Source organism: Triturus cristatus, chromosome 3_1 (assembly GCF_964204655.1).
Source record: "Triturus cristatus chromosome 3_1, aTriCri1.1, whole genome shotgun sequence".
Lineage (NCBI taxonomy): Eukaryota > Metazoa > Chordata > Amphibia > Caudata > Salamandridae > Triturus > Triturus cristatus.
In genome coordinates, this window is record NC_140583.1 from 212,081,784 (window position 1) to 212,100,510 (window position 18,727).

At 49.8% G+C, this 18,727-nt stretch overlaps 1 protein-coding gene across 2 annotated transcripts in view; it reads left to right on the top strand.

Annotated features, from left to right (window-relative positions):
- Positions 1 to 18,727, top strand: part of ALPK3 (alpha kinase 3) — a 1,254,386-nt gene that overhangs the window by 1,095,433 nt on the left and 140,226 nt on the right. For both annotated transcript variants that reach the window (XM_085643685.1, XM_085643684.1), the window contains one exon: positions 17,282 to 17,556. In XM_085643685.1, coding sequence (XP_085499811.1) covers positions 17,282 to 17,556 — 275 coding nt within the window. The remainder of the gene's footprint in view (positions 1 to 17,281; positions 17,557 to 18,727) is intronic.

Here is an 18,727-nt window from a genome sequence, read left to right on the forward strand (position 1 = left end):
GGCAGCTATAGGGGATACAAAAACAGCCCAAAATTGATGCGGTTGCCCTAAACTTGCGACTCCTCCAGACCGATCGCAAGAAATTAGTGGACATAGTGGGGGAAAACAAAAGCGAATTGACCCACTGGAACCCTCCGTCACAGAAAATTACAAGACAATTCACGCTCTCCAAAAAACCATTGAGCATCTACAAGACAAGGTGGACAATGCCAAGGGATGCTACCAGCATCATAATGTGCAGGTAGTGGGGACCCCGTAAAAATCAGAAGGCTAGAGCATGGACCTGTTTTTGGAGGACTGGCTCCTCTCGGAGGTGCTAGTGGGCAAGGCTTTGACTATGTTTGCAGTCAAGAGGACACACAGGGCGGGCAGGCAGATGGTTCTGGGGGCACCCCCCAGACCGACCGTGGCATTGCTGCTCAACTTCCAAGACTGTGACCACATCCTGGTAGTGGCACGTGCACAAGGTGCCATATACCCCGACTACACCAATGCAGTACAGAAACAATGAGAAACATTCCTACAAGTAAAATGCCATCTCCGGACATTGAGTCTAAACTACGCCCTGTCCTTTCCGATGAAACTGCGGATCAGTTACAAGGGAGACACACACTTCTTCCCGACTGCCTCTGCGACATGGTACTGTTTAGGAACCAAAGGCTATCCTCTCCCAGGCTCCTGAGAGCCAACCTGGGACCAGGAGTGGCAGAGACAGAGACTTTGCTGCAGGCCGCTAGGGCACCCAGTTGCAGCCCCAATCAAAGACCAGGTTGAAACCGAAAGATTCAATATAGTTTCAACACCATCAATCCTTGGACTCAGAAAATAAATGGGAGACTGGTAAAAGACTCAGATGGTGGAGTTAGTGAATCCGAAGGCTCTAGGGCGGACACAGAGAATGCCACTCTGCCGGTCGGTACCCAAGTGACTGCAGATACTATTGTGTGAGGAGCAGGCATGGCAACCTTGGCTAACATAGACCTGGTGGTCCACCGGAGTGATTTGCTATGAATGATAAAGGTGTGAACGTCACGGGCCATGCACGCCTCTTTAATCTTCAACAGAAGTGGCATTTACTGTTTGCTTACTATCATGTTTTTTTGTTATGTGGTTTGTGACAACAGACACCTCAGGCATTGGGGTGGTGGGTAGTTGTAGATCTTCAACACAAGGAGGTTGGTGGGGGGTTTGGAGGGGTAAGGATTTTGATGTAGGCATACTGAGTCAACACTTTGATACAAGGACACTGAGCAGAGGCAAATGCACTCAACAGTGGCTACATCACATTCAAATCCTCTGGGACTAACCCATAATGTTTTATCCTGGAACACTAATGACCTAGGTTGCAAGTTGAAAATAGGAGCTATGTGTAACTATTTAGCGAGGCATAAATTGATATATTCATCCTGTAAGAAACGCACCTCACAGGAAATAACTGCAGGGTGCTGAATTACGGAAGATACCACCTGCTGGTCCACACAGGATTTTCCTCTGGGTCCAGGGGAGTGAAAATACAGGTCTGAAGATCCCTCCTTCTACAAGTGTCCCAAATATGGGCGGATAACTTGGAATGCCAGGCAGCAGTGTGCGGCCGGTGGAACAGGGTAAATCTGTCTTCTATCTAGCCTTAGGCAAAGTGACCTAGACAGGATTATGATGTCCAGGGCCAAATTACGCCTGGGTTCTTTCCTTGACTTAATTGGATTGGCAGACCTGTAGCAGGAAGAACACCCGGAGACACAACAGTACATATACAATTCTAACAAAATGTGCTCTGTTCCTAGACTTGACTGCTTTCTGACAGCAAGACATCAACTGGACAGGTTCGAACAAACTACTGTTCTTCCATGGACCATCTCAGACCACTCGTCCCTGATAACACACCTACAAACAGACACCGCAGGGATAAGAGGGGGAATGAGAGTTAGATCTTTGGGGCTTAAATGACTGAAATACCAGAAAAGTGATCACTGAGTTCACGGACCTCTACTTTAGAGAAACCACTGGTATGATAGACTGAGAGAGCCACCTCCGGCTCTCCGGCTCTCTGAGGCATATAAGGCGGTCATTTGGGGGCAACTTATTGCGCACATCTCAGGCAAACAGAAGAAAAGAGACAAAGAGAACAGAGAGGTCAAAACAAAACTTGCACTTTGGGAGGCTGACTATGTGACTAACCCCGCCCATAGCCTGACGATCCAGCTAGAAGGGGTGAGATATGACCTACAAAACCTGGTACACCAATAGGCAAGAGCATTGTATAGGGTAGAGCAGGGTAAACTCTGAGATCGGCAATAAAATGGGTAAACTCTTAGCATGGCTTGCCAAGAAAGAGGAAAACCAAGGATGGATCCCTGCCATCGACACATGTATAGCGAGAAGGCCGAAACCCCAGTAGACATATAGCCTTTGCTGTGAACTTGACTGACCTCTACCAGGCTGAGGGGGAAACCCACACACACACAGACTAGATGACTTTATTACAGATATACCAGCACCCAGACTCAGGAGGAGGTGAGCTAATCCCTAGATGCTGACTTCTCGGACCATGAGATTGCTGACGCCTTAGGCCAGATGAGAGGTGGGAGATCCACAATTCCTTATGGCTTCTCTCCCCCCCCCCCCCCCCCGAGTTTTTTCAATGCGCAAAATCCTGACTAGTTGGCCTACATAGAGAAATGTACTATAGGGCAAGAAAGGAGGGCATCCTGCTGAGATCTCAGGCAGACATCGATAGTCATGATACACAAGCAAGGGAAGTCAAGGGACGAGTGTGCTTCCTATCACCCAATATCACTCCTGAATCTGGAAACCAAGATTTTGGCAAAGGTACTGGCAAATTGTCTGCTGCAAGGGGTGGACTCGTTGGTGGCCCTTGAACAATCATGCTTCATGCCCTAAAGAGTGACAAAGCGGTACAAAAGGGGGTGGTGATGGACGGAGCATCAGAACCAATCAAACACTCACACCCAGTCAACAGATCTGGGTTTGATCCATCACCGTTCTTTAGCCCACTCTGCCACCCCAGTTCAGACATGGCCATATGCAAATCAGTCTAACCCTGTGCCTCATGGGAACAGTCCAGCCAGAAGTGCCAAGCCATGCCTTCCCTGGACCGGAAACAAGCTTCCTAGGACCGGTTTCTGGCATTTCAGCCGTCTTCAGCCAGGCTTGCTTGAATCCAGTGGCAAAGTGAGCAAGGGACTCACGTCTGAGCATACCCTGCCAACCCATGGCGAACAAAGAGGTACAAAAGGGGGTGGTGATGGACGGAGCATCAGAACCAATCAAACACTCACACCCAGTAAACAGATCTGGGTTTGATCCATCACCGTTCTTTAGCCCACTTTGCCACCCCAGTTCAGACATGGCCATATGCAAATCAGTCTGACCCTGTGCCTCATGGGAACAGTCCAGCATGAACTGCCAAGCCATGCCTTCCCTGGCCCGGAAACAAGCTTCCTAGGACCGGTTTCTGGCATTTCAGCCATCTTCAGCCAGGCTTGCTTGAATCCAGTGGCAAAGTGAGCAAGGGACTCACGTCTGAGCATACCCTGCCAACCCATGGCGAACAAAGCGGTACAAAAGGGGGTGGTGATGGGCGGAGCATCAGAACCAATCAAACACTCACACCCAGTCAACCGATCTGGGTTTGATCCATCACCGTACTTTAGCCCACTCTGCCACCCCAGTTCAGACATGGACATATGCAAATCAGTCTGACCCTGTGCCTCATGGGAACAGTCCAGCCCGAACTGCCAAGCCATGCCTTCCCTGGACCGGAAACAAGCTTCCTAGGACCGGTTTCTGGCATTTCAGCCGTCTTCAGCCAGGCTTGCTTGAATCCAGTGGCAAAGAGAGCAAGGGACTCACGTCTGAGCATACCCTGCCAACCCATGGCGACAAAGCGGTACAAAAGGGGGTGGTGATGGACTGAGCATCAGAACCAATCAAACACTCACACCCAGTCAACAGATCTGGGTTTGATCCATCACCGTTCTTTAGCCCACTCTGCCACCCCAGTTCAGACATGGCCATATGCAAATCAGTGTGACCCTGTGCCTCATGGGAACAGTCCAGCCCGAACTGCCAAGCCATGCCTTCCCTGGACCGGAAACAAGCTTCCTAGGACCGGTTTCTGGCATTTCAGCCGTCTTCAGCCAGGCTTGCTTGAATCCAGTGGCAAAGTGAGCAAGGGACTCACGTCTGAGCATACCCTGCCAACACATGGCGAACAAAGCGGTACCAAAGGGGGTGGTGATGGACGGAGCATCAGAACCAATCAAACACTCACACCCAGTCAACAGATCTGGGTTTGATCCATCACCGTTCTTTAGCCCACTCTGCCACCCCAGTTCAGACATGGCCATATGCAAATCAGTCTGACCCTGTGCCTCATGGGAACAGTCCAACCCGAACTGCAAAGCCATGCCTTCCCTGGACCGGAAACAAGCTTCTTAGGACCGGTTTCTGGCATTTCAGCCGTCTTCAGCCAGGCTTGCTTGAAACCAGTGGCAAAGTGAGCAAGGGACTCACGTCTGAGCATACCCTGCCAACCCATGGCGAACAAAGCGGTACAAAAGGGGGTGGTGATGGACGGAGCATCAGAACCAATCAAACACTCACACCCAGTCAACAGATCTGGGTTTGATCCATCACCGTTCTTAAGCCCACTCTGCCACCCCAGTTCAGACATGGCCATATGCAAATCAGTCTGACCCTGTGCCTCATGGGAACAGTCCAGCCCGAACTGCCAAGCCATGCCTTCCCTGGACCGGAAACAAGCTTCCTAGGACCGGTTTCTGGCACTTCAGCCGTCTTCAGCCAGGCTTGCTTGAATCCAGTGGCAAAGTGAGCAAGGGACTCACCTCTGAGCATACCCTGCCAACACATGGCGAACAAAGCGGTACAAAAGGGGGTGGTGATGGACGGAGCATCAGAACCAATCAAACACTCACACCCAGTCAACAGATCTGGGTTTGATCCATCACCGTTCTTTAGCCCACTCTGCAACCCCAGTTCAGAAATGGCCATATGCAAATCAGTCTGACCCTGTGCCTCATGGGAACAGTCCAACCCGAACTGCAAAGCCATGCCTTCCCTGGACCGGAAACAAGCTTCTTAGGACCGGTTTCTGGCATTTCAGCCGTCTTCAGCCAGGCTTGCTTGAAACCAGTGGCAAAGTGAGCAAGGGACTCACGTCTGAGCATACCCTGCCAACCCATGGCGAACAAAGCGGTACAAAAGGGGGTGGTGATGGACGGAGCATCAGAACCAATCAAACACTCACACCCAGTCAACAGATCTGGGTTTGATGCATCACCGTTCTTAAGCCCACTCTGCCACCCCAGTTCAGACATGGCCATATGCAAATCAGTCTGACCCTGTGCCTCATGGGAACAGTCCAGCCCGAACTGCCAAGCCATGCCTTCCCTGGCCCGGAAACAAGCTTCCTAGGACCGGTTTCTGGCATTTCAGCCGTCTTCAGCCAGGCTTGCTTGAATCCAGTGGCAAAGTGAGCAAGGGACTCACGTCTGAGCATACCCTGCCAACCCATGGCGAACAAAGCGGTACAAAAGGGGGTGGTGATGGACGGAGCATCAGAACCAATCAAACACTCGCACCCAGTCAACAGATCTGGGTTTGATCCATCACCGTACTTTAGCCCACTCTGCCACCCCAGTTCAGAAATGGCCATATGCAAATCAGTCTGACCCTGTGCCTCATGGGAACAGTCCAACCCGAACTGCAAAGCCATGCCTTCCCTGGACCGGAAACAAGCTTCTTAGGACCGGTTTCTGGCATTTCAGCCGTCTTCAGCCAGGCTTGCTTGAAACCAGTGGCAAAGTGAGCAAGGGACTCACGTCTGAGCATACCCTGCCAACCCATGGCGAACAAAGCGGTACAAAAGGGGGTGGTGATGGACGGAGCATCAGAACCAATCAAACACTCACACCCAGTCAAGAGATCTGGGTTCGATCCATCACCGTTCTTTAGCCCACTCTGCCACCCCAGTTCAGACATGGCCATATGCAAATCAATCTGACCCTGTGCCTCATGGGAACAGTCCAGCCCGAAATGCCAAGCCATGCCTTCCCTGGACCGGAAACAAGCTTCCTAGGACCGGTTTTTGGCATTTCAGCCGTCTTCAGCCAGGCTTGCTTGAAACCAGTGGCAAAGTGAGCAAGGGACTCACGTCTGAGCATACCCTGCCAACCCATGGCGAACAAAGCGGTACAAAAGGGGGTGGTGATGGACGGAGCATCAGAATCAATCAAACACTCACACCCAGTCAACAGATCTGGGTTTGATCCATCACCGTTCTTTAGCCCACTCTGCCACCCCAGTTCAGACATGGCCATATGCAAATCAGTGTGACCCTGTGCCTCATGGGAACAGTCCAGCCCGAACTGCCAAGCCATGCCTTCCCTGGACCGGAAACAAGCTTCCTAGGACCGGTTTCTGGCATTTCAGCCGTCTTCAGCCAGGCTTGCTTGAATCCAGTGGCAAAGTGAGCAAGGGACTCACGTCTGAGCATACCCTGCCAACACATGGCGAACAAAGCGGTACCAAAGGGGGTGGTGATGGACGGAGCATCAGAACCAATCAAACACTCACACCCAGTCAACAGATCTGGGTTTGATCCATCACCGTTCTTTAGCCCACTCTGCCACCCCAGTTCAGACATGGCCATATGCAAATCAGTCTGACCCTGTGCCTCATGGGAACAGTCCAGCCCGAACTGCAAAGCCATGCCTTCCCTGGACCGGAAACAAGCTTCTTAGGACCGGTTTCTGGCATTTCAGCCGTCTTCAGCCAGGCTTGCTTGAAACCAGTGGCAAAGTGAGCAAGGGACTCACGTCTGAGCATACCCTGCCAACCCATGGCGAACAAAACGGTACAAAAGGGGGTGGTGATGGACGGAGCATCAGAACCAATCAAACACTCGCACCCAGTCAACAGATCTGGGTTTGATCCATCACCGTTCTTTAGCCCACTCTGCCACCCCAGTTCAGACATGGCCATATGCAAATCAGTCTGACCCTGTGCCTCATGGGAACAGTCCAGCCCGAACTGCCAAGCCATGCCTTCCCTGGACCGGAAACAAGCTTCCTAGGACCGGTTTCTGTCATTTCAGCCGTCTTCAGCCAGGCTTGCTTGAATCTAGTGGCAAAGTGAGCAAGGGACTCACCTCTGAGCATACCCTGCCAACACATGGCGAACAAAGCGGTACAAAAGGGGGTGGTGATGGACGGAGCATCAGAACCAATTAAACACTCACACCCAGTCAACAGATCTGGGTTTGATCCATCACCCTTCTTTAGCCCTCTCTGCCACCCCAGTTCAGACATGGCCATATGCAAATCAGTCTGACCCTGTGCCTCATGGAAACAGTCCAGCCCGAACTGCCAAGCCATGCCTTCCCTGGCCCGGAAACAAGCTTCCTAGGACCGGTTTCTGGCATTTCAGCCGTCTTCAGCCAGGCTTGCTTGAATCCAGTGGCAAAGTGAGCAAGGGACTCACGTCTGAGCATGCCCTGCCAACCCATGGCGAACAAAGCGGTACAAAAGGGGGTGGTGATGGACGGAGCATCAGAACCAATCAAACACTCGCACCCAGTCAACAGATCTGGGTTTGATCCATCACCGTACTTTAGCCCACTCTGCCACCCCAGTTCAGAAATGGCCATATGCAAATCAATCTGACCCTGTGCCTCATGGGAACAGTCCAGCCCGAAATGCCAAGCCATGCCTTCCCTGGACCGGAAACAAGCTTCCTAGGACCGGTTTTTGGCATTTCAGCCGTCTTCAGCCAGGCTTGCTTGAAACCAGTGGCAAAGTGAGCAAGGGACTCACGTCTGAGCATACCCTGCCAACCCATGGCGAACAAAGCGGTACAAAAGGGGGTGGTGATGGACGGAGCATCAGAATCAATCAAACACTCACACCCAGTCAACAGATCTGGGTTTGATCCATCACCGTTCTTTAGCCCACTCTGCCACCCCAGTTCAGACATGGCCATATGCAAATCAGTGTGACCCTGTGCCTCATGGGAACAGTCCAGCCCGAACTGCCAAGCCATGCCTTCCCTGGACCGGAAACAAGCTTCCTAGGACCGGTTTCTGGCATTTCAGCCGTCTTCAGCCAGGCTTGCTTGAATCCAGTGGCAAAGTGAGCAAGGGACTCACGTCTGAGCATACCCTGCCAACACATGGCGAACAAAGCGGTACCAAAGGGGGTGGTGATGGACGGAGCATCAGAACCAATCAAACACTCACACCCAGTCAACAGATCTGGGTTTGATCCATCACCGTTCTTTAGCCCACTCTGCCACCCCAGTTCAGACATGGCCATATGCAAATCAGTCTGACCCTGTGCCTCATGGGAACAGTCCAGCCCGAACTGCAAAGCCATGCCTTCCCTGGACCGGAAACAAGCTTCTTAGGACCGGTTTCTGGCATTTCAGCCGTCTTCAGCCAGGCTTGCTTGAAACCAGCGGCAAAGTGAGCAAGGGACTCACGTCTGAGCATACCCTGCCAACCCATGGCGAACAAAACGGTACAAAAGGGGGTGGTGATGGACGGAGCATCAGAACCAATCAAACACTCGCACCCAGTCAACAGATCTGGGTTTGATCCATCACCGTTCTTTAGCCCACTCTGCCACCCCAGTTCAGACATGGCCATATGCAAATCAGTCTGACCCTGTGCCTCATGGGAACAGTCCAGCCCGAACTGCCAAGCCATGCCTTCCCTGGACCGGAAACAAGCTTCCTAGGACCGGCTTCTGGCATTTCAGCCGTCTTCAGCCAGGCTTGCTTGAATCTAGTGGCAAAGTGAGCAAGGGACTCACGTCTGAGCATACCCTGCCAACACATGGCGAACAAAGCGGTACAAAAGGGGGTGGTGATGGACGGAGCATCGGAACCAATCAAACACTCACACCCAGTCAACAGATCTGGGTTTGATCCATCACCGTTCTTTAGCCCACTCTGCCACCCCAGTTCAGACATGGCCATATGCAAATCAGTCTGACCCTGTGCCTCATGGGAACAGTCCAGCCCGAACTGCCAAGCCATGCCTTCCCTGGACCGGAAACAAGCTTCCTAGGACCGGTTTCTGGCATTTCAGCCGTCTTCAGCCAGGCTTGCTTGAATCCAGTGGCAAAGTGAGCAAGGGACTCACGTCTGAGCATACCCTGCCAACCCATAGCGAACAAAGCGGTACAAAAGGGGTTGGTGATGGACGGTTCCCATGAGGCACAGGGTCAGACTGATTTGCAAATGGCCACAGGGGTTTGGTTCCTACGGCTCCAACGAGGGATACTGGCCTCAAACTTGGTTAGAGGGCAGGTCGGGCCTCAAGGGATGTTAAGAACCATCACCTTGGCTGCTGAGCTTTTCGGAGTCCGTGGGAGTCCAGGGTCAGCAGACCGGTCAGCTTAGTTGCGGTGCCTGCCGATGCAGGGAAGTGACTCCTTCATTTCAAGGGAGATTCCGTCAGGTGTCTTTGAATTCCCACAGGCCTTGGAAGGTTCCTGTATGGTGCACAGGCACGGACGTTGCAGCATATGAGTAGGGCACCAAGATCAGGAGCAGCAGGAGTCTTCATAGTTGCAGCCTTGATGCCCAGAGCGAAGTCCAGAGTGCCCAGATGGTTGAAGAAGTGGTGTCTGCAATTAATCTTGTCTCACGACCATTCTAGGGACCTACCCACAGGTAAGCCCTTAAATACCCTAAAGAAAGGGTTGGGACGATTCGGGGGTCCCTCCCAAAGGAGGGGCTGGACAAGGGGGAGGATACTCTCCTGTCCTTTGACCACCTTCGCGCTAGAGCCGGAGCCAACGGCTCCCTGAACTGGTTTGACCCAGACTATGCAGGGAGGGCACCAAGTGTGCCCTGCATGCAGACTATGTGGTGCTGGCAAGCGCTCCCACCCTGCCCCAATACACTAGATCCTGTCCGGGAAGTGGTCACACCTCCCTGTGACAGGATACCTATTGTTCTGCCTTCCCCTGCCCGAGCTTGGCTCAACAGCAGGAGGGCAGAAACTTGTCTCTGGCCGGCAGCAGCCCTAGCTTTCTCTTTGGGTCAGGAAGCCTGGTACCAGGAGCACCGAAGGACTCCCAAAGAAGCTTTATGGTGCATGGAATCATACCTCCCACTCTGTTTATGGTGAGGGGATGTGATTCCAACATGTTTGATACCAAACCTAATAGAATTCGTTACAGACAGTTTTGAGATGGTTATCGCTTAATGACTCGGTGCCTCTCTATATGTCTTATGACTGTCTCACTTACAACCCGGGAGAATGGACTCTGTAGGTTGTAGGGGTGCCCTGCTCATGCAGGGGCACCCTCACACTTAGAACCAAGCACCCTGCCTTCAGGATTAAAAGGCCTGCTGTAGGGGTGACTTATAGGTTTTAATTGCAGTGGCCTTAGATATAGGAAAACCTTTGTCTTTCGTAAGCAGTGCTAGCACCAACTTACACAGGCTGCAATGGCAGGCCTGTAGTTACAAATTGAGTGGTCTCCCATGGGTGGCATTATACATGCTTCAGCCCATAGGGGACCCCTGGTGTTCCTATGCCATGGGTATTTTAGTAGCATATACTAGGGACTGATAAGTTTACACCAGTGTCCAATCTGGCATGTACCTAACTACTTACCAAACCAATTTAGGAGAGAAAGCACAGAGACTGGGGACCAGATTAGCAGGATCTCAGTCAGACTAGTCAGAAAACATCCCAGCACCAGGCAAAACGTGGGGGTAACCATACAGAAGGATCCTACCTTCCTACACCATACCTCCTTGAAAATGAGGCTCAACGCCTGGTGTGTGTTGATACTAATCAGGCAATTCCGGTCACACAAAAGAAGCAAGTTTAGCAATGCCACACATGGTAGAATGAGGCACTAATATGGTTACGACCTCAACTCTGAGGGTCACAACCTGTGAATCGGATACCACACACAATGAGCATGCAGTCGGCATGTCGCACGAGAGAGATGCGGCACGATCGACGAAGCGGGCCGCACTGGATCCCACAACCGGTGAATCCGCTCACCACCATTAAGACGCTTATGCGTGTTGAGGTCGCCACAATGCAGAGAACCCACTCCTTAGTTGTGGGCAATACATTTGAGGCTCTGCACAAGGCAATCCGGTCACCCGGCACAATTCTTAGTTCCACGCTCACGCTGCGCTACCAGTTGGGATCCAACAGTCGATTTGGGCACTTAAGAGGGCACCGCTCTCCAGATGTCACAGGTAAATGGTGTGGGTCCCTAGCGGAAGGTCTTTGATGTCACTGAGATCTCCACAAGGAACAGCGGGCAAGCCAACAAGCCCTAAGAGAGCACACTTCAGTATGCCACACAGCAGCAGGTAGTCAGCCCAGGCCAGACACTATTCAGGAAGGGTGCACGACCCCTTCCAATGGCAGTAATCCTCCATGTGCAAAACAGATTCCTCTGGCAGTGTGCACTACGCAGTTCCAGGTTCACTGGTCCCACGTCCCCACACATTTATCTCTACCCTGCTGAAGTATATCTCCAGTAGTTATACTGTAGTGTGTCTTTGAAGTTGGAGGTGGTTCAGAGGGTTTCCCTTGACCCTAAATTTCAGGCCTGTCTGCTATGGGGCCGTGGAATGCAGATCTTAATCTTTAATGGGACCATGATCTGGCTCCCAGAGGCCAAGTTTCAAAACCTCTTACTCCAATCTCTCCAGCAAGGCTGTCAAATGGCAGAGGTCTGTCATTCCAATTGCATTCCCAATGTTTATAGATGTATCTGGGGAATGCACAGATATGCTCCCAAACCCTCCAGTGTGGGCTGGAGACAAACTAAACGGCACACAAAGAGTTTTAGAGCAGAGAAATGCCCACTTTCTAGAAGTGGCATTTCTAAGCTAGTAATGACAAATCCTTCTTTACCACAGGAGAGGGTATATCATTGTGAATTCAATGATAGAAAACATTATGAGGCTGCTCCATTGTAAGCCACTATTGCAGCTTGAAGTAATTTCAAACGTTGCCTCATGTTATCCTATGGGAAGAGCAAACCTCATCGGTAGTGAAAATACATGAGTATTCTTCACTACATGGGCAGGGAACACACGTGTACCTGCTGTGCCTTTCACCTACCACCTGCTTCACCTCTTAAGGCTTACCCTAGGGGTGCTCTGGTGGTAGTGAAAGGTACCCTAAGGATGGTCCAGTTATTTAGACAGGCCAACCTAAGCATAAGTGTAACTGTGCACACACAGGCCTGAAATGGCGTGCTGGACACATGTCTGAAACACAATAGGTGAAAGTGAGCATACTCAAGCCTGCAAGGGTAGTCTTGAAACATATATTTAATAACATCAGGTAAGCAGCACTTTCTAACATGTGTAGAATAAGCACACACATTTTCACACTTGAATTTTTAGTGGGAAAGTGCCCAAAGCCCTAAGGCCACAAACAGAGAATCAGCAACACCTCGGTAGTATCTCCTGGGAAGAGCTGACCTCCTAGGTAGGGAATCCCCCCATGAGGGTTCTTCACTTTCCTGGGCATGGAACACCCATGTGTACCTGCCCTGCCTTTCACCAACCACCTGCTCTGCCCCTATGGGCCTATTCTAGGGGTGCTCTAGTGGTAGTGTAAGGCTCACTCAGGGTTGCCTAATAAGTGAGAAATGCCAACCTGAGGACAAGTGCAAATGGGCACCCAGAAGCCTGTAATGGCAGGCCTGATACATGTTTGATAGGCTATTCTAGTGGGTTACACAATCAGTGCTGCGTCCCACCACTAGCCAGTGCAGTGCCTGTCCAGGGTTTATGGTGTATCTTTTTAAAGGGCACTCAGCACCTAAACCAATCAATTATGCCCCACTTCCTAGCTTGTGTAGGAAGGGTGTGCGTGCTTTCACAATGAATTACAGTGGGAAAGTGCCCAGAGTACTAAGGTCACAAAGAGAGTTAGCAAACACGAGGGATTCCTGGATGTCCCTCACTAGAAAGTCCCTGGAAGGCAGAATCGCCCTCCCCGACTTACGCCTATAGTACTGGGTGACACAACAAGTAGTCAATGACTGGGCCTTCTACTCTCAACAAGAACCCTCAGTGATGGCTGATAGATGGTCAATGGACCCAGAAGGATAGGTCTGACGATTATATGGGGAAAGTAGGATTACACTATTACTGACCCCTACGGCTGTGGTGGTTAAGAAATGGCATAAAACGACCAAGGCTCTGGGTTGGAAGGGCAAACTGATGTTAGGAACCCCACTCTGTGACTCTGAGGTACTGAAGGGACTACGAAACATAAAGGGCTATGGAAAATGAGACCTGCTGGGAATCTCCAAAGTGGGCACATCTGGTGAGGGAAAGAGATGATACCTTTTAATGAACTGCTGGGGCAATATGAGGCACTCAGTACCTTCTTTACCAGCAATTAAGGCATCTCCTGCCAAACCACAGAGACCTTGCAGGATGCCCCAGATGAGACACCACTAGGGTTTTGGGAGACCCCCTAATCAACCACACAGTTTCCCCACTATATTCCGCTCTCGATCAAAACAGTCCCCCCTTCTCCCTTAGATAGCATTAGGGAAAAATGGGAGAGGGACCTAGGCATACTTTAAGACAACAATTAAGGGCCAGCTTGCCAATATCTCCCGGAGGTAGCCATGAAGGCCAGATTTCAGTTAATCCTATTGAAACTACTCCATAGAGCCTACTTCACGAGGATTAGACAGTCCCTCATTGGGAGGACCAATACAGACATCTGCTTAAGGCGTTGCAGACAGAAAGGCACACTGGTACACACCATCTTGGGTTGCCCCTGGATTCAGGAATACTGGAGAAAAGGATGCCGAAGGACGCCTGTAGTCCTGGAATTTACACTGGCGGGCGTCCCGCAGTTTATAAACCTGGGTGTAGGAACCTGGGGTCACCAGGCCCTATAGGCGGTAGCGTGGCGCGAGCCGGTCGGGCAACCAGAGGGCTATGTGTTAAGCAACCATACACCACACGCTTCTCATGGACTAGGAACACACACAATAAGGGACGCCACACCGTTCAATTATGCAAATACTTCAAGTTTATCCAAGTTTAGTTGGTCAGATGCAGTTCAGGAAATAACAAGGTAATACATGAATTATAATACCATCAGGACATTACATTCGACACTCTGGGTGATACTTATGCAGTGCCTAACCTTGTTCTAGCGCTGTGCGCGCTTACATAAAGTCTTTCCCTGAACGAGCCGTCTAACCAAGCATGATATTTGAACGGGGACACATTGGGCTCACTAACATGGCGCCTGTGGAACTGAGCGCTCTTCGTAATCAATGGCCCCTAATCCTGTGAAGTAAAGCATATGAAACAAAGCGCTACGCGCAACCATTTGTAGGTAATTACAGTTGAGCAGAGCATATAATACAATACGTTACTCGTGATCCTGGTGTAGAATTTCCTTCGTGCAGAACATAAAACACAATGCGCTACGCGCATCCCTTAGCATGTAATTACTGCCGAGTAGAGCATATAACACAAGGCGCTACTCGCATTTCCTGGCAAAACAATTACTATCGAGTAGAGCATGGAACACAGTGCGCTACTCGCATCTCCTGGCAAACAACTTCGTTCGAGTAGAGCATGTAACACAAGGCGCTACTCGCATTTCCTTTTAAGGTAATCACTATCGAGTAGAGCATATACCACAAGGCAATACTCGCGATCGCGGGCATGTGAATACTTTCGAGCGGAACAGGTCATACAGTGCGCTACTCGCATCCCTTGTCACTCCAGCGGGGGAAGCAGGGTCGGTGGCGGGAAGCGCCACACGAGGGTAATGTTAGTCAGTTCCTTTAGGCGGCTTCCAGCGGGGAGACTGACAGGACTTGCGGAGCGGGTCCCTATGCTCCGGTGCAGTTCACTAAGCACCGCTCTCAGTCTTACAGAAGGGGGGACACGGACAGGATCCCTCGGCGGGGTCTCTCCGTCGCGCAGGCAGGGGAGGGGATTCCCACGGAGGGGACGACCCGGGCTAAGTGCGGTGCGGTTTCCGGACCAGCAGGGGGCGCACCAGGGGGGATCTCGGCCTCCGGGCTTACCTCCGTCTCGGCGTCAGCAGGCGTCCGTCCTCACGACGTTGGGGGAACTCGGCCCCGACCTTGCGCACCTCCTCACTCGGCTGCGACGGCAGCGACGGGGCCCCGGGCTTCTCCTGGGCCTCGCGACACAGCAGGGCACTCTTCCAGGCCTCCAGGCCGCAGCGGTGAGCGCGCTGGCTTCGTCGTCGCAGGGGGGGGGGCTCAAATTAAGGATGGGGTAAAGTGCTCAGCGGAGCACGCTGCCGGGGGTCCCAGACCAGGGTAGGAAGCGCGGGGGTCACAGCGCTAGTACCTGGTCGCTCCCCGGTGTCTTGGCAATCGGCTTAGTATTTTGTTCACTAGAGTAGCTTGGACACGCAGTCTCAGCTCTGGCATTCAAGGCTTACAGCTCGCTCTTGTCATGCAGTTTCAGTTCTTGAAGTTAGATTTCAGTTCTCAGTTGACAGATGAAGTCTTGTGGCGCAGATGTATCTGGCGCCCTTAAGGGGTTCTGTTACAGGGGTAGGGATGGAGAGGGCGACTAGATCCTTTCTAGTCAGGTTGGCAGAGAGTCTCTGGGTCCTCCTACTACTGGGCAAGATCAGTGGGATTCACAGGGCACCTCACTCTCTTAAGAGGCAGTACCTAAATCCTGTCACTCTCAGAGGCATAAGTCCCTGGCTAGGCCCTACCGCCTACACTCCTGGTGGATTCTTCCAGCTCTGCTTCACCCCAATGGCCAACTCACCACACAAGTTTCCCTCCCACTCTTAAGTAGCCCTAGGTCAGGTGACCTCTAGCCAAGGCGGCAAAAGTAAAACCCCACCTCCCTTCTAGAAGGTTCCAGCTTCTTCCAGGAGCTTCCCCACTCTAACTATGGGACAAAAAGGCGGGCTGGTGTCGCAACATTGTTGTGGGTCCCAGCCAGCTCCTGGCAGCTAGGGTGCTACTATCAAAAACGACCACCCTGCAGTAGCAGGGGTCTGTGGCAGCCATCTTGGGAGAAGGGAGCACCTGCACCTTAACACTGCCTGGCAATGAAAAGGCGCCCGGAGACCTAGTCCAACATAAAAATGAGGGTGGAAAAAATGAGGCACGATACAAAAATAGAAGGGGAGACCACCCTAGGGCTGACAGGTCCAACACTGGGCATATGGGGGAAAACAACACTGGACCGATACATCCTTCTCTTTTGTAATTTTGCCCTTATGGTGACGAGATGTGACATGATTAGACTATGGGGACAAGATTAGACCCCAACGCTACTTTCCTGGGAGTCCAGTATGGACTGGTGCTTGAGGGCCCAAAAACAACTGTACGAGGCTGCCGAAAAAAGTTTGAGAAAATATTGTGCCTATGGAGGAGCACCGAAGCAACTGATCCTCATAGGGAGGCACGAGCTGGAGTCCTGAGTCTAGGGAAGTTTTGGGGTGCTGTACCTCTGCATATGGAAAATCCATTGCAAGTTCTGAATTGTATGGAGGGTTTAATCCTAAACCCACGGGGTGAAAGAGAGGGTTCTGCTAGCATTATTACTGTAACAGGACCTGTATTCTTCACAATTTTGTTCGCGGTTGGTGCCCGCTTTTCCACTTTTCTAATTAAAAATCAATAAAAAGGTTGGGAAAAAAAGATGGCCTTGGTTATCATTATGGAAGGTCTTGACATCAGTAGATATACTTGTGCATTTCTCAACTGAGATTTGGTACTAGCAAAGTATATTGCCTAGTCTAGGCATAGCTTAGAAGCTATGTAACATGAGAAATGGATTACAGGAAGGGACAAATGTAGGGTTCTTAAAACTCCAATATGTGAGGGCCGTGATTGTCCTCGCAAATATGACCATGGTTGAATTGCTCAGACTTCCTCTAATTTACATTTTATTTATTGCATGTAAAACCACCTTTCACCCAGAAGTATATGCAAGGAGATATACATCTTTAGAGGTTGCTTCATACTGTTACTAATGCAGGTCACTAATCACAATAATGTTGTAAAGCACTCTGCTGCTGTTGATTTTTTTTAGTATGTGTACTTTTATGTTTGTGTAAATAAGAGATGTAATTTATGATATAACTTGTGAGATCATGAGCAGCGAATAGTGTATTTAGTATGATTGCATGGGAAGTCAAAACCTTGTCATAACTACTGCCAAATCTTTGTACATTCATTTATTATTTTCTTCCTTTCATTCTTAGTTGGGGAAGAGATCGAAATGACTCCGATGGTGTTTGCAAAAGGATTAGCAGATTCAGGATACTGGGGAGACAAGTTCTTCGGGAGAATTGTGGCAGAGGATGTAAATGTAGGCAAAGGGTACCTGCGAAAGATATTACGTGTCAAAGTCATTTATGGGCTGGAACCAATATTTGAGTCTGGCAAAACATGTATCATTAAGATACGTAACCTTATTACCTTTGGGACCAAGAACGAGAGCACTCTCCTCGAAAAGAATTATGATTTAACTATTCAGGTATGTTTGCGGAATTACCTATATTCTTTGCACTGTATTTTGTTGTAGATATCTATTATATGGCCTAGAGTGCAATATGCTAACACATTTCATTTCATTCTATTGCTTACACATATCCCAGCCTTCTTGATTTTTTCCACTATGACACCATGCACACCAGTAACCAAAAAACTTTACATTTCTTGAAATTCATGAATCTGACATCACCATGGCTGTAGCCTGAAAATATCTTTCTAACTAGCAAGTAACTAAATTTGTATTTCATGTACCATGTGATTGGCTAAAAATTTGCAGTTTTGTCTACATTTTATGGTGATGTCGATTTTAAAATAATCCCATTTCATAGCTCAAGTTCATGCTTAACGTATGGGTGCTACCTTAATGAACTGGACAGCATTATTTATTTATAGTGCTTAGCTCATCAGTTACCATGCATGCATTTATGCGTTATATGGAGACACTCAGTATATCCCTGCTTAAATGAGTGACACGTTCCTATTAAAAAATGTTCTGCCCTCTTTTCAGTCCTCTATTGTGATTTGGATTTTGTTTCTGCCTTTCTAAGCAACTCCCTATACCAAGCTACAGCCTTAATTTTAAAACCAGAGTTTTGCAATTCTTTTTGTGATTCACAAACTGCCTTTTGTAGTATGTCAAATAATACTACAGTAGTGTTAATTACTTACTTCAAAATTCAATTTGCAAATCTACGAGTGTAAATCTCCACATCCACCATGTAGTTCTACTAGAGACCATGAGAGACCAGTGGCCATTAAAACAATGTTGCAGCACCTAAAACTCAAATTGCTACCTAACATGTCTAAAATATGAGAAAAAAGAAAGAAATAGAAAAATACACCCTAATAGACTTTTGTCTGAAAATGCATCCTGTAGTTTAAAACTACAGGGAGATCTGTATCTCATTTTGCAAAGAAGTGGCAGTTCTGTAAGAGTCGGTTCTTTTTCCTGTCTTGTTAGAGCAGGATCTGGTAACATTGTGGATTTTATTTACCCATTTGGTCTGCTGCCTTTATAATACACTATTTTCCTTCTTCAATCAATGTCTCTCATACCACAAAAGCTCTTGAAGATTTTTCTTAGCTTTTTCTCCCACAGTTTCCTATCAATATGCCTTCACCCTTCTTTAAGTGCGACTCATCTGGGAGAAAAA